The 20,269-nt window shown below is 46.5% G+C and overlaps 1 protein-coding gene across 1 annotated transcript; it reads right to left on the bottom strand.

Annotated features, from left to right (window-relative positions):
- Nucleotides 1-1,077: 1,077 nt before the first annotated feature.
- On the bottom strand, nt 1,078-16,892 carry NPTX1 (neuronal pentraxin 1). The gene is made up of 5 exons (XM_077458741.1): nt 16,317-16,892; nt 12,976-13,183; nt 7,340-7,584; nt 5,456-5,635; nt 1,078-1,381 (listed from the first exon to the last, which is right to left on the bottom strand). Exons 1-5 carry the CDS (start codon nt 16,770-16,772, stop codon nt 1,160-1,162), a joined length of 1,311 nt encoding a protein of 436 aa, XP_077314867.1. The 5' UTR covers nt 16,773-16,892; the 3' UTR covers nt 1,078-1,159.
- Nucleotides 16,893-20,269: the final 3,377 nt, after the last annotated feature.

The raw sequence follows: 20,269 nt of genomic DNA, 5'->3' as shown, positions 1-20,269 counted from the left end.
TCAGCATTCGAACCACATGGTAATAAAATTCGACGTTTTTCCTTTTTTACAAAGGGATCCAAATGACTTAGAAATATTGCCTGGAAAATCGAAGGTTTCTTTTCGTAGTAAAGTTTTGTTATCAAATTGCAAAAGAGTCCTCTTGCACAGCTGACTTTTTTTTTTTTTTTTTTTTAGTTCAGCCATAAAAGTTCCACTAAATTGAAAGAATTCTACCAGGAGGTGAAAGAAAAATGACGGAATGTCCGTTTACTTATCATGCATGCGCGTCAAAAAATAAATAAATAAAATATTTACAGAGTAATTTGAAAAAAAAAAAATTCACAAAAAAATGCTACGGCGTGACTAAACCAGAGGACAGGGTTGGGGTTTTTTTTTTTTTTTTTTTGTCTGCCATGCGTTAGCATTTGCTGGAGTTATCGAAGAGACGGCAAGGTCCCAAAAAACCCTGACTGAAGGTCACACAACCAGTTCAGGTCAAAAGCTCTCAATGACAGCAATCCGAAACAGAATGAACACAGCTGCGGATGGGCAAGCTCGAGCCGCATTAGCCAACAAATACCGTTATTATTACACGTCTATAGAAAGTAATGCAAAGGATGAGAAATGTGCTGAATCTTTGTACCAGCGCAAGGCACTCCGGATTAACCCCCCGACGCTGCTGGAGACATCTAGAGCTCCCATCCGGTGTGCAGAGCTTTCCAGCAGCCAAGAGGTTAAACCAAGTTGGCAATGTAAAAAAAAAATCAAAAAGGGATAGAAAAAGTGAGATCTCCCTAAAATAAAAAAAAAAAACTGAAAAATGTCCTGCTGAACTATTTGCATGCCTTTCCTATAAAATAAGAAAAAAAAAATAAAAAAAAATCAAGCTTTCTCGCTCACGAATGCAAAACGTGATTGATGTAAAACGAAACAATGGGTTGAATAATGTGGTTTGGCTTGTTTAGGTTTTTTTTTTTTTCCTGTTTTGTCATTTTGCAGGTTGAAAAAAAAAAAAAAAAAAAAAAAGTTAAATCGAACCACCTTTTTTTTTTAGATGATGAATCCCCCCGCACCCCCCACCCCCCTCCCCCAACATTTTCACGTTTGAAAGGCAAGTGCAGGATGAGGCCGATGGTAAGAATTTTTTTGTCTCGCCAAGACAGGGAATCCGCAGGCTTCAGTTGATTTGGCGGCATGCATCGAATGTCCACTTGGTGGCCCCGCCGAAGATCTCAATGTTGGTTTCTGCCCAGCTGATGACGTTGCCGGTCAGCGCTTTGTTACTGCACGTCGCCAGATTGTAGACCTCTCCGACCGTCAGCTTTCTGTCCCACATGTTGAAATGAGCGAGCTCGCCAACGAAAGCCTGGGTGGCATCAAACCCGCCTCCTAGCGTGTCCTTCAAAAGGGAAAAAGATCTGTTTGTCAATGTTGTCTGACATGGAAACAAAAATGTAACTTCCACATAGAACACGGAATAGGCAGGGGTCTATTTATAACAAAAAATGTGCATAGCTATTAGTCCACAGTACATTCGTTCTGTGCAAAAAAAAAAAAAGATGGAATGTCTACCGTCCTTTCCCCGTTCCCACATCAAACTCCTCAGTCCCTTTCAAATCAGAGTCCTTAGTCCCCCCCCCCCCCATCCTTTCACATTAGAGTCTTACCTTTCTTGGCAGTGAGGGGTAGATGGAGCAGACCTAAGCAGAGGCAGATTTTCAATCCCCTTCTAAATGCCAGGGCTGCCCTGAATGCCACCCGCACCCTGGATTAGCATCATACATTTCCATGCAAATAATTTAAAACTGGGTGTGGTCCAGGCGCAAATGCTCTGCAGCCCGAGACCACCCTATTTTGAAGCCTATTAGAGCCTCTGGCTCTAATCAGGTTCTTCACAAAAACACACCCCCCGCCCCTCCCTGTCATAGTAATTTATGCGCCTGGCATCCTGAAAGGGGCTGGGTGCATGTATAGGGAGGGTGGCGGTGGTGGAAAGGAGAGGCGGCGCCTGTGCGGCCACTCCTGTGTCTTAGGTTGCCGGAGCAGCCCCCTCTTACACATTACGCCACCGGGCATGGCTTCTTCAGAGGGATTACCATCTTTTCTATACAGTGGGGCTAATGGTGGTGGTTACGGTAATTTTGCAGAAGCAAAAAACACTATTTTAGTTGACTAAAATATGATTAAAACTAAAATAATTCAGATGACTAAAATATGACTACAACTAAAATGGCATTTTAGTCAAAAAGCCCCATACACACTATGAGATTTTCTGCTAATTTTTTCCTTCAGATTTACCAAAACCATATAATATGAGGTCAAACCTTAGGAGTTTCAATTTGTATGCAATCAGGCAGGACCTTGCACTACATGGTTTTGGTAAATCTAAAGACAAAAATCAGCAGAAAATCTGATAGTGTGTATGGGGCTAAAGACTATGACTAAAACTAAATCAAAAATGAACACTGCATTACCACATAGGAAAAAGTAGGGGGATATACTATGCTGCTAAAAGAAAAAAAAAGAAAAAAGCTTATTTATTTTTTTTTCTTAATTTAATATTGGTATTATGTTCAGGTAATATGTACAATGGCATTACAGCCAATAGAGATTACAGTTAGTTTTTTTTGTTTTTTACATTTAAAAATTGCACTACATATTATTCGATTTTTATTCTAGGAGTATATCATAAGTTTGGCAATTCTAGAGAAATGCTTCAACAATGCATTATAGTTAAACTAAGCCCATTAGATTTTAGTTAACTAAATAAGACTAAAACTAAAACAATTCAGATGACTAAAATAAGACTTAAACTAAAACGGAATTTTAGTCAAAAGACTACGACTAAATCAAAATTTGACATCAAAATGAACACTGGACAGAAGAGATATCTATCAATACTCAAGAGGATAATTACTGAAGAACACTACACGTGGACTTAGCTTGGAAATTCAAGTTGGAAATTCACACAATCACGGTTTATTCGTGGTGCAGCGCTGACTCATTTTGGTTTATTTATTTTGTAATAAAAAAAAACATTTGTTGAGAAGAGAATATAGCCTAAACAACATTTGTTTTTGGTCAATTTATGCAGAACAAGAGTGTAAATAACGTGTTTTATAAAAGCAATATAATCAATGCTGCAAAATGTGTTTCTGTGTGGGCTTAGCAAATTCCTTCAAAGCAAGTCAGGCCGCGTACACACGCGGGGACTGTCCGCTCAACTTTGTTCGTCAAACAGTTTCAGCGGACAGTCCGCTCAAAAATAGCATGGACGGACTTGCCCACACACGACGAACGAACAGTCCGCTGAAACCGTGCGCGATGACGTGAACGGCACGTACGACGGGACTAGAAAACGACGTCCTATACACTGCAATGCAATCTTCGGCGTATAAATTCTTTCTGAGCATGCGCGGAACTTTGTTTGACGAACAAGCCTACACACGAGGGGACTGTCCGCTGAAACAAAGTTTCAGCGGACAGTTTTTCGGAAATTCCGAAAAACTTTGTTCAGCAGACTGTCCGCTGAAACTGTCCGCTGAAGCCCACACACGAGCGGACTGTCCGCCGAAACACTGTTCAGCGGACAAAGTTGAGCGAACAGTCCCCGCGTGTGTACGCGGCCTCACTTTGACTCTCAGCAAGGAGGATACATATTCGACCCTACACTGCCAGTATAGTTCCGGCCCAACATCGCCTGCCCAAGAGATTGGAACAAGTGGTGCAGGACCTGTGCATTGTTTATCAGGTAAGTAACACTGCTCTTGTGGACCACCAAGGTGACTACTTTGGCTACAAATTGTAACCAACATTAGGATCCATGCGTTACTCAAATGTACCTGTATTTGAGGGGACACATTCCACTGACCACCAATATTTGAGAGGGCACATCCCACTGACCACCAATAAATGAGGAGGCACATCCCACTGGTCACCAACATTTGAGGAAGCACACAACACTGACCACCAACATTTGAGGAGACACACACATCCCACTGGCTACCAACATTTGAGGAGGCACACATCACACATCATATTTGAGGAGACACATCTCACTGACCACCAATATTTGAGGAGACACACAACACTGACCACCGAAATTGGAGGAGGCACACAAAACTGACCACCGACATTTGAGGAGGCACACAACACTGACCACCGACATTTGAGGAGGCACATCCCACTGACCACCAAAATTTGAGGAGACACATCTCACTGACCACCAACATTTGAGGAGACACACAACACTGACCATCAAAATTGGAGGAGGCACACAAAACTGACCACTGACATTTGAGGAGGCACACAACACTGACCACCAACATCCGAGTAGACACATCCCACTGACCACCAACATTTGAGGAAACACACATCACTGACCACCAACATTTGAGGAGGCACACACCACTGACCACCAACATTTGAAGAGGCATATCCCACTGACCTTCAACATTTGAGGAGGCACACAACACTGACCACCAACATTTGAGGAGGCACACAGCACTGGCCACAAACATCTGAGGAGGCACACAGCACTGACCAGACACACATTACTGACCACCAGCATTTGAGGGGGGCATACAACACTGACCATCAACATTTGAGGAGACACACAGCACTGACTACCAACATTTGAGGAGACACACAGCACTGATCACCAACATTTGAGGGGGGCATACAACACTGATCACCAACATTTGAGCAGGCATGCAGCACTGACCATAAACATTGAGGGGACACACACCACTGACCACCAACATTTGAGGAGTCACACAGCACTGACCACCAACTTTTGAGAGAACACACACCACTGACCATCAAGATTTCAGAGTCCATCCCACTGACCACCAACATTTGAGGAGACACACACCACTGACTACCAACATTTGAGTGGGCACACAGCACTGACCACCATCATATGAGGAGGCACAAACCACTTACATTTGAGGAGGCACATCCCTCTGACCACCAACATTTGAGGAGGCACACACCACTGACTACCAACATTTGAGGAGACACACACCACTGACCATCAAGATTTTAGAGGGCATACACCACTGACCACCAACATTTGAGGATGCACACACCACTGACCACCAACATTTGAGGATGCACACACCACTGACCACCAACATTTGAGGAGGCACACAGCACTGACCACCAATATTTGAGGAGGCGCATCCCACTGATCACCAACATTTGAGGAGGCACACAGCACTGACCACCATTTGAGGAGACACACAGCACTGACCACCAACATTTGCATGAATTGTTTTATATACTTAAAATTATTGCATAAAGCTCTCAGCTAAAACATCCTAAGCAGTTATTACTATGAAGCTGGGTTTTTATATAAAACGTGAACGTTTACGGGAAAGCAGGAAAACAGCCATTGTCATGAAAACATGTTTGTAATCGGGGACTTGTACAGCAAGGTAGATAATAATTTAAGGTTTTCTAACACATTTACCTGTTCCTGCCCCAGCACCAGCACTCCCTGATGTTTGATGGGGTGGTAAGGTGCCAAGTTTTCCCCATTTCCTCGAAGTACGCCATCTTGGTACGCTTCCCACACACCGTCCCGTGTTGTCCAGGCAATGCAGATATGGTGCCATTTGCCATCATTAATTACAAAAGGTAATTTTGCTACCTGTTAAAAAAAAGAAGAGACTCAAATTATCTAGAACACGGACTGCCCCGAGCAGATGCTTTCCTGGGCACCTAATGTTGCTGTCACTTAATGAGGATCTACAGGAAAGGCCAGGTACCAGTCAGTGTGGAACCTGTTATGAATGAACACACTACTGAACACACTACTGATCAATGATCTGTGTTCACCCTGAAACATTGCCCTGTGTGCCTCCAGCAGCAGCCATCGGGAGAGGAAAGTGAGGAAGCCAGCAGAGCTGTGGGGACGGGGGTGGTACAGCAGGGGGAATCTGCACATCTGCACCACATGGGGTGAAAAATTGTGTGAACAGACATCCAGAATATACAGTTTGTACATCATGCCCTGCCAGCATGTTTGAAGACATCCTATGTATAATTCAGAGACTAATGAAGGAAGGTTTACGGTAGCGCTTAACTCAAAATTTAACACAGCTCTGAGCTGCTGAGTCACTGCTAGGAGAGGGAAGGAAGGGGAGCTGAGCTGCTGGGTCACTGTTAGGAGAGGGAAGGAGTGAAGCTGAGCTGCCGGGTCACTCCTAGGAGAGGGAAGGAGTGAAGCTGAGCTGCCGAGTCACTGTTAGGAGAGGGAAAGCCAGGGAGCTGAGCTGCTGAGTTACTACTAGGAGAGGGAAGGAGGTGGAGCTGAGCTGCTGAGTCATTGCTAGGATAAGGAAGGAGGTCGAGCTGAGCTGCTGAGTCACTGCTAGGAGAGGGAAGGAGGTGGAGCTAAGCTGCAGAGTCACTGCTAGGAGAGGGAAGGAGGTGGAGCTGAGCTGCTGAGTCACTGATAGTATAGGGAAGGAGGTGGAGCTGAGCTGCTGAGTCAATGATAGGAGAGGGAAGGAGGTGGAGCTGATCTGCTGAGTCACTGATAGGAGAGGGAAGGAGGTGGAGCTGAGCTGCTGAGTCACTGATAGGAGAGGGAAGGCAGGTGAGCTGAGCTGCTGAGTCACTGATAGGAGAGGGAAGGCAGGGAAGCTGAGCTGCTAAGGGCACTGATAGGAGAGGGGAGGGGGGGGGGGGGTTGAGTTGCTCAGAATGATTTGAAGGAGTAGTGCTTCTGAAGATAAAGTGGTTGTAAACCCTCCATATACCCAGTGAGATGACTGGCATCAGGGGAAACACAGAGATGAAACAAATCCTCCTACATAAGTTGTACCCAAGAAATTTTTGAGTTTGTCTAAGCATTCCAAAAAAGGGGGAGGAGAGCTGAAGTTACACTGAGAAGAGCTGGTTGGAGGGGAGGGACACACTCCCTTTCATACAGCACACAGGAATAGATCCGATGCTGTTAATCAGCTGGAGCTCATTCCCCTGTCACCTTTTAGCTCTTGGTGTCAGGAAATCATACAGATAGCAGAGGAAGGAGGCAGCAGACAGAAATGACACTTGCTGCTCTGGAGTGAGACAAGTACACACTATAGAGGGATATGCTTTGTTCGTATGTAATGTCTGAGGTTTACAACCATTATTATTTTAAGAATTATTTTTTTAACGGTGCCTGTGGCTACAGAGGTCAATAAGAACTTGACTTAAAGCTGGTTAATTGTTTGTTAGGAATATGTTAATTCTTTAAAAACCACATCCTGACCATGTGCTCACTTCAAGCACCTCTTTGCCTAAAACCCTCCTGAACTCTGTGCACCTCCCTAAATCGAAAAACGAAGACTGATGATTTTATTACCTTGTCGTTGATTAATATTTCCATTGGATTGTTCCCCCACTCAATAAGCACCAGCTCGTTGGCTTGGCCTGGTACTGCATATGAGAATGGAGTCCCCACCCCTGGGGAGGCGTTGGATTTGAGCCACATGCACACGGTGAAGGCGTACATTTCCGGAAGGCTCTTCTTTACTTTGGCATACATGTAGTTTGTCCTCAAGGGGAAAGTGAGCTGGAATTTGTCGGCGGGCCTGTTCTCCTTTTGACCTAAAGAGATGGAGAAGACAAGCAAGATTCATTTTCCAGAGGCATTAGGCCTGAGATTCGAACACAAGCCTAACCTGTGACTTCTAGACCGGATTATTGAAGGTAAAAAAATCTCTCCTAATCCCGGTGGAGCAATAGTGATTATTTGGCACCTCTACCGAGATAATACTCAGAGTACGTCTTTCCATAATCTGCCCCTAAGCAGGATTGTCTTAGGGTTATTTGGAATGAAATGGTAGGAAATAGCCCGGGCATCACCCGTCATTGCAGGTGTGGGGCCCGTTGTCTCTGAACATCTTGAATAGACTTTCCATGACCCGAGCCAATATGTTGATCTGAATGTCGATCGATTAGCGCTGCTAATGTTTGTATTTGCCTTTTGGAAGTTCAAGCATATGTGTGTAATAGACTGTTGCATGCTTCCCATGTGGCCTTGGTTCCATCCTCCCTTGGCAAAGCGGCACCTTCACCCCCAGCACCCCACAGAAAGGCAGCTGTGCTTGGTGCAGGGAAAGCCAATGCACAATGAAATCTATCAGCGGAGATGACACAGTCACATGCAAAGCCGTGATGTCATTGGAAGTCAAAAGATGATGTCATTTGTATAGACACGCCCCTTTTATGTAAAATAATTTTGTTTCTAATTGGATGAAACCAAAGCATGATTTTCTATATATTTTTCGGTCACTATTTTTTCCCTTTGAAGAGATTTTCTGACAGTTCCTGTCCTGGAGACACAACAGGAAGTGAGGGCAAATCCCTTCTTATGCACACGACCGGACTTTTTCGACGGACTAGGTCCGTCGGTCTTCCCGACGGACTTTCGGCGGAGTTCCGACGGACTTTCCAAATGAACGGATTTGGCCACACACAATCACACCAAAGTCCGACAGATTCGAACGTGATGACGTATGGCCGGACTAGAATAAGGAAGTTCAATAGCCAGTAGCCAATAGCTGCCCTAGCGTCGTTTTTTGTCCGGTGGACTAGCACACACACGAACGGATTTTGAAGAAACTGGGTCCGGCGGAGTTCCGGCCGTAAAAATTGAGACGTTCTATTTCTAAAGTCCATCAGATTTTTGGACAGCAAAGGTCCGATGGAGCCCACACACGATTGAACTGTCCGACGGATTCGTTCCGGCGGACCTTTGCTGTCGAAAAGTCCAGTCGTGTGTACGCGACATTAGTTGTCACCAAACCAATAAGATTTCCCAATGCTTCCTTTTTTCTGTGAACATCCCCAAAAATGTTGGATTCCCCAAATATTTATATTTCTATACAGGAGATAAATAATCATCAGGACAAACAGAGAGGATAAATCTAGGGTTGCCACCTTTTCTTCAAATCAAACCAGAACACTTTAGCGGCACACAGCAATTTTTTTTTTTTTATAGTATAAACTATACATATATTTTGCTACTAAATAACATTTCTAATCATATGAAGTTAATAACAAGAGTTCCCCTTTACATCAGAGGCCACAGAGTTCCCCCTTTACATCTGAACTCACAGAGTTCCCTTTCACTGTAAGGGGGGACTCTGCAGACTCTGATGTAAGGGAGAACTCTGGGGACTCTAACATAAGGGATGCTCTGGGAACACTGATCTAAGGGGGAACACTGAGAACTCTGATGTACGGAGAGAACTCTGATATAAGGGGAAAGACTGTGGCCTCTGGTGTAAAGGGGAACTATGATATAAAGGGTGCTCTGAGAACCCTGATTTGAATTTGTGTACTTACTCAGAGGCAAGAGAGTGAAGGGGGGAAACTTCAATCACAGATGGATGGATGGTGAGCTCACTCACCTCTTGACAGTCAGCACCTCTCATCCAGTTGGATCTGAGGCTGCTGGACTTCAAATTTCTGGCCCAAATTTCCCTTTTCTGAGGCGCAGTGCCAGGGATTGGAGTGTGGGCAGACAAAGAGGGGTAGGGGTGGGAGGGGGGGGGAGAGGTGCAGATTGAGCCCTCTCTCCTCTCCTGTCTGTATGTGTTGGGGGAGTGTGAAAGAGAGTAACAGACACTCTCATCTTAGACAACTGCAGCCAGCAAACCTGCTGGGAAGCCACAGGCCAGTCTAAATAATGTGTCCGGGTTTGAGACAGTCTGAAACCCAGACACATTATTCCAAACCGTCCGGGTGAATCCTGGACAGGTGGCAACCCTAGATAAATCTCCAGAGCGGGGAACAGGGGTTCAAAACTTCCCCCAACATCCAAAAACTGTTGCGGCTTTCTATACACTTTTATTACATTTTGCTTGAGTAGTTGCACGCTTATCCGTTCATTTTAGAACCCTCAGCATTGTTAACATATCAGGGGTCCTGCTGCTGGATTAAAGGGAAGCTGTCACAGCACTAAATATGGAAGCTGCCGCAGCTGACCGCCTTCTGGAAATGCAAATTGCTTAGTTGTTCTTCTCATCCAATGGCTTCAATAAGTCACTGACCTGGCAAGCTGACCTCACTGGCTGCATACTTGTTCCAGATTAGTTACAGCCGATTAGTATTTGCAGAAGGCGGTCAGTAATGGTTGCCTTGTATTTTCATCCTGTTAAGATTTAAAACCCAACCGAATTTATCATTTCATTACTAAAATGCAATCAGGCTGAATAAACCGAAGCAGATGTGTTATTTGTATGAACTATTGTGCTGCAGCCTTTGTTACATTTTCCTGCGTCTCCGGACAAACCACGGAATAATCAATGATGTGAATCCCCCAAACCAACATCACTGTCACCAATCACAATCAAACTGCAGCATAAAAACACACCATCACTATGACATCATCCTAAGAAAAGTTTCAAAAATTCTGTAACTTCCCCAGATATGTCACTAGGAGGCACCATAACCCAGCCCCAGCCGAGGCTGCAGTTCGCATTAGTAAGGAAAGCTCTGGTTATTTCTTACAGCGATATAAAACAACAAATTGCAAACACTGATCATTATTCTGATGGCATATCGTGGCAGGCGGCTTCAATAGAGCCAGCTACATAGAAAAACTGAGGTCTGGGGGGGGGGGGGGGGGAGAGGGAAATGCTGAGAGAGCTAAATCCTTCGTAGGTCACCTCGACCGACGTGTACAGATGTCTGCAATGTGAATGCACTCTCCAGTACTGTGCAGGTAGCAATACACAGAGGCATTCAATGTGGGCCAAGGCTAAGAGCTCTGAAATAAATTCCTCCCTGACTCTTCATGTTATGTAACTGCAGCACAGAATCCGACCTGCAATCATGTTATATAGCACAGAGACACAGCAAGGGGATAAAGAAAATAGAGGGGGGGGGGGGGGGGTAAGAGGGTGAACAGAGGTAGAAAGAGACAGAGGAGAGGAGAGAGGGAGATGGGAGGAGAGGAGCGGATAGGAGAGAAAAGAAGCGAGGGAGATGAGAGGAGAGGGGAGGAGAAGAGAGGGGAGAGGGAGCTGGGAGGAGAGGAGAGATTGGAGAAAAAGAGCGGAGAGGAGAGAAAAGAAGCAAGGGAGATGAGAGGGGAGGGGAGGAGAAGAGAGGGGAGAGGGAGCTGGGAGGAGAGGAGAGATTGGAGAAGAAGAGCGGAGAGGAGAGAAAAGAAGCAAGGGAGATGAGAGGAGAGGGGAGGGGAGGAGAAGAGAGGGGAGAAGGAGCTGGGAGAAGAGGAGCGGAGAGGACAGAAAAGAAGAGAGGGAGATGAGAGGAGAGAAAGAGGAGAGAGAGGAAGGGAGAGACGGAAAGGGGAGAAGAGGGAGAACAGGAGAGAAGAGGAGAAGAGAGAAAAGGAGCGAGATGGATGGGAGAGGAAAGGAGCAGTGAGAGGGAGATGAGGGAAGAGGAGAGGAGATGAGAAGAGATTGGGGGGGGGATGAGATAGAGAGGAGAGAAAAGGAGAGAGGGAGATGAAAAGAGAGAAAGAGAAGAAGGGAGAGACAGAGCGGAGAAAAGAGGAGAGAATAGGGGAAAGAAAGGGAGAGATAGAGGGAGAGGAGAGGAAAGGAAAGGTGAGAGGGAGATAAGAGAGAGGAAATGAGGAGTGGAGCGGAGAATAGAGACAGAGGAGAGATGAAAGAAGAGAGGAGAGAGAGAGAAGGAGGAGATAGCAGAGGAAAGGAGAAACAGATAGGAAAGGAGGGAGGAAGAGGAGAGAAAGAAAGAGGAGAGAGGGAGACAAGAAGAGAAGAGGCGGGGGGAGAGGAGAGGAAAGGAGAGAAGAGAAAAGAAGAGATGGAGAGGAGAGAAAAGGAGAGAGGAAGATGACAGTAGAGAAAGAGGAGAGATGGGGGGGGGGAGAAGTGGAGAGGATGGTAGAGAAGAGGAGACGAGAGAAAAGGAGAGATGGAAGGGAGAGGAGAGGAAAGGAAACAAAATGTGAGAGGGAGATGAGAGAGGGCAGGGGAGAGATGAAAGGAGAGAGGAGAGAGAGAGGAGAAAGAGGGAGAAGGAGAGACTGAGGGGAAAGGAGAGAGGGAGAGGAGAGGAGAGAACGAAAGAGAGAATAGAAGACATGGGAGACAAAAAGTGGGACGAGAGAAAAGATGGAAGGATAAAAAGGGATTGATAGTGAAAGAGGGAAGAGAGAAAATTGAATGGAAAGAATGAAAAGTCAAATTGGAAGATTGGATTTGTGAGACAGAAAGAGACAAAGAAAGAAGGAAAGGAGAGAGGGAAGGAGAGAGAGGAGATTAAGGAAGAGGAGAGAAAGAGGAATGGGAGGAGAGGAAAGGTCAGGACATGGTAGGGAAGAGAGGAAATAAGTGGAACGGAAAAGAGAACAGAGGTGATGAGTTGGAGGGGATTGAGGAGAGGAGAGGAGTTGTAGGGGAAGAGAGTGGAGGAGAGGAAAGGGGAGAAGAACAAAAAGAAGAGAGAAGGGAGAGAAAGATGATGGTATTGCAGAAAAGGGAGAGTGGAGGGAAGGAGAGAAGGTAGGGAAAGAAGAGAGCAGGGAGATGAGGAAAGTAAGGAGAAGAGGTAAGGGAAAGAGTTGAGAGGGAGGAGAGGAAAGGAAAAGAGAGAAGGGTAAGAAGGGGATAAATGGGAGAGATAAGAAGGAAGGAGGGTGCGGGTAAAGAAAGGAAAAGGGGAAAGGGAGGGCGATGAAAAGGAGTGGAGGGTAGGGAGCGGTTTGATAAGGAAACAGAGGGAGAACAATAGAGGGAGAAAGAAAGAAAAAAGATGGGGGGGGGGGAGGGTTGCTTGCATTATGTTCTTAAACAGAAGCTGCAGATGCCTGAATCACACCACAGACTGAAAACTGAAAATTCTATAAATACAAATCCTTCAAACAATTGCACAATGTATGGGTTGTGACATTCTTGCCAGGCAATGTTGTGGAATACGGGGAGCTGTTTTTTGGGTGCACATACACAGGCAGACGGCTGCAATCACATTGTACCCTCAGCATATTCTCCGCACCTTTTTCCAGGTCGGTGATCCTCTGCTGTAGAGAGGTGAGGGCATTCTCTATTTTGCCCCTCAGCTCTGTCTCGTTCTTCACGTTGACCTTCCCTTCTTCTAGGTTGTTGACCCTGGACAGGACTTGCTTCTCCAAGTCGTCTATTTTGGTCTGCAACAAATCTTTCAGACTGCTGGCTTGAACAGATGAGTTCCCTCTGCTGTATTGCTGCAAAGGGGCAGGGAAAGGGGGGGGGGGGGGACATGTCACACCGTCAGTTAAGTGGCTTGTCACAAACATTACTAAACATTCGACTTTCTCAATTAAAACCATTAGCAGCTTATTGACTTAGGTAACCATGTGGGTGATTGTTGAGGCTTCATCTCTGGATAAGTAAAGCCTCAGGCTGCTATTTCAAGGGCGGCCAGGCATTGAGCAGATCACCCACAGACATGAGATGATGGTCCACATGCCCAATGACTTTAGTTACATTAAGCAAAAAGCATCAGCATGTATGCTTGTTATCAACCGAGTGTACACATTTATGAGCTCAGCAGGCAACCCCCGGTGATCAACTGGTAAAACCCAACAAGGGTGATCAACTCCTCTGCCAAAGCTGGTCATTGCTGAGATCACAGATGGGTGACCATTTCCTGATTGGGAAGCAGTTGTATCCTGTCTATGGGCACCTTAGACTGGCCATGAAGGGACAGATTTCTGAGGAACTCCAAACCAACACAACTGTATGCAGAGGGCACTTGGCGCAGTCCTAATGCCAAAGAGAAATGGTGATGTTCCACCATGCCGAGTTTTTCCGAGGAAAATTCTCTTTGTGTAACTCAAGAGTTAACCCCATTCACTACCAAACAGGCTCAAAAGAGGCTTAAATCTTTGATATGGCTTCAATGTATTAGGCTGCATATGGCCACAATCTGAAGGCTGGTCAACCAATGTCATATTTCCTGCCATCCAGAAGACATGTCGGTCTTGGTGACTCTTGGCAGCTGGTTGACAGCACCATGATTATCGCCATCAATGCAGCCAGAACAATTGTTCCTTTTCTAATGTTAACAGCAATAGGTGAATGTACTGCCGAGAACATTGTATTCACCAACACGCTCTCTTCTGATTATTCTGCCGACTTTACAATCATCACTGCTTGAGATACTCGGTGCTTCAAACACTCGGGGACTCAAAAAAAAAGGAACAAATACCGCACCAGTAAGTTATCATAATGAGTGAAAAAGACAGAATCGTGCATCAATCTCCATAGCTTTGTCTCGCTTTTCTGCATGTCCCAAACCCCCACTATCTCTCGCAGCCTTTTCATGTCCTACAACCCGGGCCACTGAGAGGGGAAGACCACCAGTCCTCCTGTAAGGGGCCTGGGCACACAGGGGGGCCCAGACAGCAGAGGGAATCAGTGTGGTCGGACAGAGGGACAATTACAGAAGGATGCCCTGTGCACCTCTCTGCAGCAGCTGAAAGACAGTTTCTCTCCCTCCTGCCAACTTTCAGCTGCTGCAAGGAGAGACATAGACACCGGGCATTGTTCCTGTAATTGCTTCCCCCACACCAATCCCCTTCCCTGTTCTGCCTGCTTCTGATCCTCCCTGCCTGCCCCCCTGTCACTGTGCTGCCCCCCCCCACCCCCACGGCACTCACAGCTTGCCTGTCCCGTAAAAAAATAACAAATTGTGAAAAAAATCTTTTTTCAAAAATTGTAAAATCAAATCATTTTAAAAAAATGTAAAGATTTTTTAAAAACAATTATTAAAAAAATGTTTAAAGAATGCAAAAAACTATTTAAAAAAGGTCTAATTCACACAGATTCTGTGTTATGTTTGTGTCCGCTAATAATGGTTTTAGTGTATTTTATGGTGAAATTATTAATTTGCTATATTGGGGGGGGGGGGGGGGGGCTGTCAAGTAGCCGTGATTTCTAACAGCACTGTGATTATTAACAGCAGCCCTGCCCACACCCAGCTGTCTCTTTCACTATTTTCTGCACCCTCTTCATGTCCCACACCCAGCAATGAAGGTCCCCTTAACCATGCCCTGTACTCCATTCCTGTCCCAAAGCCACCCTCCATGTCCCAAAGCAGGCCATGTCCCAGGTCTCCTTCACCATGTCCCAAATCCCCCAACCATGTCCCACACCCAGCCATGAAGGTCCCTTTTACCATGTCCTGTACCCCCTTCCTGTCCCACAGCCACCCTCTATGTCCCACACCCAGCCATTTCTCAGGTCTCCTTCACCATGTCCCAAATCCTCCAACCATGTCCCACAGCCAGCCATGTCCCAGGTCTCCTTCACCATGTCCCAAATCCCCTAACCACGTCCAACGCCCAGCCATGAAGGTCCCCTTCACCATATCCTGTACCCCCTTTCTGTCCCACAGCCACCCTCCATGTCCCACATTCAGCCATTTCTCAGGTCTCCTTCACCATGTCCCAAATCCTCCAACTATGTTCCACACCCAGACATATCCCAGGTATACGTCGCCATATCTCCCCCCTGTGTCCCAAATCCTCCCCTATCAACACCATGTCAAGAAGCAAGTCATTTTTTCAGGTCTCCTTTACCATGTTTCACCCCCCCCCAAAAGGTACTGCAGCCAGCCATGCCCCCCTACTTTGTCCTACACCCCCTCATCCAGCCATATTCCACACACCCTCACTATATCTCAAGTCTGCTCCATGCCCCACCACCCCCATTCTGCACCCAGCCATATCCTACCACCTCCATTATGTTCAGCACCCAGCCATTTCCCACTAACCCATGATGTCCTTTACCCAGCCATGTCCCACCACCCCCATTATATCCTTCACCCAGCCATGTCCCACCACCCCCATTATATCCTGCACCCAGCCATGTCTCACCACCCCCGTTATAACCTGCACCCAGCCATGTCCCACCGCCCCTATTATGTACTGCACTCAGCCATGTCCCACCATCCCAATGATGTCCTGCACCCATCCATGTGCCACCACCCCCATTATATCCTGCACCCAGCCATGTCCCACCACCCCCATTATATCCTGCACCCATCCATGTCCCACCACCCCCATTATATCCTGCACCCAGCCATGTCCCACCACCCCCATTATAACCTGCACCCAGCCATGTCCGACCACCCCTATTATGTCCTGCACTCAGCCATGTCCCGCCACCCCAATGATGTCCTGCACCCATCCATGTCCCACAACTCCCATTATGTCCTGCACCCAGCCATATCCCACCAGAGAAGGGAAGCACACAAGCCCCCATTACAACCTCTGCACACTTTTTCCCCAATGTCTGACTGAATACCTATTTCCATGCATTCTACTGACCATACAAGCCATGAGCCATCCTTACCTCCAGGTTTTCCAGCCTGGTCTTCAGGCTTTGCAGGGTCTGTCCCAGCTGGGTAAGGGTCTCAGCAGTGGGGGTCCTGGACAGGTCTCCCATGGTGTTTTTGGGGGTCCCAGTCTCCTTCCTCCTGGATCCAGGGGCTGCCCCTGTCTTGGGCTCATTGGAGGGCACCTCCAGCACTGTCTGCCCCTCACACCTGGCCAGCTTGCCAGTCAAGTCCCTGATGGTGTCCTTCTGATTGATGATGGTCTCCTTCTGCTGGAGGACCGTCTCTCGCAGCTGCAGGATAGTGGTCTTCAGGTCCTCTGTGGGACCACTGTTCTGCATGGAGGAGGTACACATGTCCATGTCTAGAGGCACTGAGGTGCAGATGAACCTGGTCTGGGGGAAATTCTGGGCAGATCCTCGCAGGAAGAAGAAGCAGAGGAGGAGGCTCCTCCAGCAGGCTCCGGTGATCATGGCTTTTCCGTGTCCAGCACTGATGGCTCGCTCTGAGTGCGGAACAATCGTCCTCCTGCGCTGACTTCAGCACCAGGAACTGTCCGCTGAGCAACTGTCACTGCAGCGCAGGCAGCCGCTTATATAGAGGAGGGAGGGAGAGGAGCAGGCTCAGGAATCCCTCCCTGGCTGTTCTTCACACAGGCTGACTATACAAAGGGGGGTTCAGAGGGAAGAGGGGGCTCCCTCCTGCATCACACACAAGGGGGCAATTGTCACACAGTACCCCATTGTACTGCCACCAGCAATCTGCTGCACCAAGGGGGGGGCTGAGGACCAATGAGGAAGGGGATGGCGTAGGTGTGTAGGGAGAAGAGTTCTGGGCTACCCTCCCCTGCCATGGTAAGTGCCCAGCAAAGTGTGAAAGAGGGTGGGAGGAGGGGAAAACCTCAGGGTATCCCCCAATCCCAGCAAGGGGGCTTCTGCAGGTCTGTCATTATTTTGGAAAAGCCCCAACGGTTTTAATGGGCTGTGTGACTGCAGCGATGCGTACTGCAGGCGGGGGGCTCATTCGCTGGCAATGTGCGATTAGTAGACGACAGCGCAGTCGCTGGCGGTCAACCCACCTGGAAAATTTGAGAATTCACATTTATTATAGGAATTAATAGAGTGCAGACAATTTACAAATCACCTTTCATATACTGCACATTTACACCAGTCCCTGTTCTCAGGAGCTTACAATCTAGGGTCCCTATAAAATTTAATGAATTATTTCAGGCATTAATTTACTGCCTACAATGTAACAGAACTTTATGTACAACAGTCCCTGCCCTCAGGAGCTTACAATCTAAGGTTCCTATAAAATTAAACCATTTGTTTCAGGTATTAATGTACTGCCTACAATGTAACAGAGCATGATGTACAACAGTCCCTGCCCTCAAGAGCTTATAATCTATGGTCCCTAAAAAATGAGACCATTTATTTTAGTTATTATTATAGTGCCAACAATGTAACAAAGCTTTATGTACATCAGTCCCTGCCCTCAGGAGCTTACAATCTAAGGTCCCTATAATATTAAACCATTTGTTTCAGGTATTAATGTAGTGCCTACAATGTAACAGAGCTTTATGTACATCAGTCCCTGCCCTCAGGAGCTAACAATCTAAGGTCCCTATAAAATTAAACCATTTGTTTCAGGTATTAATATACTGCTTACAGTGCAACAGAGCGTTATGTACATCAGTCCCTGCCCTCAGGAGCTTGCAATCTAAGGTCCCTATAAAATTAGACCATTTATTTCAGTTATTAATACAGTGCCAACAATGTAACAGAGCTTTATGTACATCAGCCCCTGACCCCATGAGCTTACAATCTAAGGTACCTATAAAATTAAACCATTTATTTAAGGTATTAATATAGTGCCAACAATGTAACAGCTTTATGTACATCAGTTTCTGCCCTCAATTTAAGGTCCCTATTCCACATACTAGGACAGCCAATCTTCCTTCCAGCACGGTGGTAACCAGAGAAACCCCACCCAAGCACAAGAAGAACATGCAAACTCCATGCAGGTAGTGTCCTGATAGGGATTTGAACATATGATTCTAGTGCTGTGAGGCGGAAGCTCTAACCACTAGGCCACTGAGAAACATGAATCTTAATCCCAAATTCTTGCATGCTGATTTACAAAAAAAATCACACCAGTTGGTAATTCAGACAACTGCCATTTATAATATTCAGCACAATGCAGACTCTGGGAAGGTCCCTATATGTGCACACATACAAGAGCCAATTACACTACCAGCATGTCCTTGGAGTGTGGGAGCAAACCCTCCCAAACATAGGAAGAACATGCAAACTCCTAGCAGGTAATGTCATGGTTGGGATTTTAGGGGATGACCCCAGTGCTGCAAGTAAATCATGAGTTTTGCACCCAATTATTCACATGCTAAATTCAAGTTCAGTTCAAAATCGAGGCAACTGGCGCTTAGTATTCGCTGAAATAATGACTTGGAGAATTTGGCAGTGATTATTTGTAGAGTGCGTAATAATATATGTAAAGTGGTGCGCAAATTTGAGTCCACATAACTGCATTCTGATCTGCAGAGAATTGTACCTATTGTAAATTCAGGCAATTGCCATTCAGAAATCTCCAAAATAACGCACTTTTTCTCCTGAATACATGCATACTGATTTGCAGGAAATCGCACTGATTGTAAATTTGGGGCAACTGCTATTCGAGCAGGCTGCTCATTGGCTCAGGTTAGGCTGCTCACTGGTTCAGGTTGGGCTCCTCACTGGATCAGGTTAGGCTCCTCACTGGTTCAGGTTAGGCTGTTCACTGGCTCAGGTTAGGCTCCTCACTGGCTCAGGTTAGGTTTCTCACTGGCTCAGGTTAGGTTGCTCACAGCAGGCAATAGGTTAGGTTGCTCACTGGCTCAGGTTAGGCTTCTCACTGGCTCAGGTTAGGCTGTTCACTGGCTCAGGTTAGGCTTCTCACTGGCTCAGGTTAGGTTGCTCACTGGCTCAGGTTAGGCTTCTCACTGGCTCAGGTTAGGCTTCTCACTGGCTCAGGTTAGGTTGCTCACAGCAGGCAATAGGTTAGGTTGTTCACTGGCTCAGGTTAGGTTGCTCACTGGCTCAGGTTAGGCTTCTCCCTGGCTCAGGTTAGGTTGCTCACTGGCTCAGGTTAGGCTCCTCACTAGAACAGGTTAGGTTGCTCATTGGCTCAGGTTAGGCTCCTCACTGGCTCAGGTTAGGCTTCTCACTTGCTCAGGTTAGGCTTCTCACTTGCTCAGGTTAAGCTGTTCACTGGCTCAGGTTAGGCTGTTCACTGGCTCAGGTTAGGCTTCTCACTGGCTCAGGTTAGGTTGCTCACTGGCTCAGGTTAGGCTTCTCACTGGCTCAGGTTAGGTTGCTCACTGGCTCAGGTTAGGCTTCTCGCTGGCTCAGATTAGGCTTCTCACTTGCTCAGGTTAGGTTGCTCACTGGCTCAGGTTAGGCTTCTCACTTGCTCAGGTTAGGTTGCTCACTGGCTCAGGTTAGGTTGCTCACTGGCTCAGGTTAGGCTTCTCGCTGGCTCAGGTTAGGCTTCTCACTTGCTCAGGTTAGGTTGCTCACTGGCTCAGGTTAGGTTGCTCACTGGCTCAGGTTAGGCTTCTCACTTGCTCAGGTTAGGCTTCTCGCTGGCTCAGGTTAGGTTGCTCCCAGCAGGCAATAGACAAGTGAATGGATGAAATTCTGGATTTTCATTCACTCTGAAGCATCTGAATGAACGAAAGACTCTTTTGATGAATGCATACGAAAATTGCCAGAAACAACCAAAAACTGAAAGAACGAAAATCTGAAAGCATGAAATTCCGAAAATACAAAAACCCGAAAGACCAAAAATATAAACTATTCAATCTACAAGTTTAACGAATCAATTACATTCGGATCATTTCTAGATTATTTTTATAGGTAAAATAGCTGAAGTCAGTAATTCTTCTTTTCAGGTGTGCGCCATAGCAGCTAATTTG

Source organism: Lithobates pipiens, unplaced genomic scaffold (genome assembly GCF_037356315.1).
Source record: "Lithobates pipiens isolate NorthernLeopardFrog02 unplaced genomic scaffold, aLitPip1_a1.2 Scaffold_28, whole genome shotgun sequence".
NCBI classification, from domain to species: Eukaryota; Metazoa; Chordata; class Amphibia; order Anura; family Ranidae; genus Lithobates; species Lithobates pipiens.
Note: the sequence above shows the minus strand (reverse complement) of the source record. Positions and strands in the feature narration are given on the sequence as shown.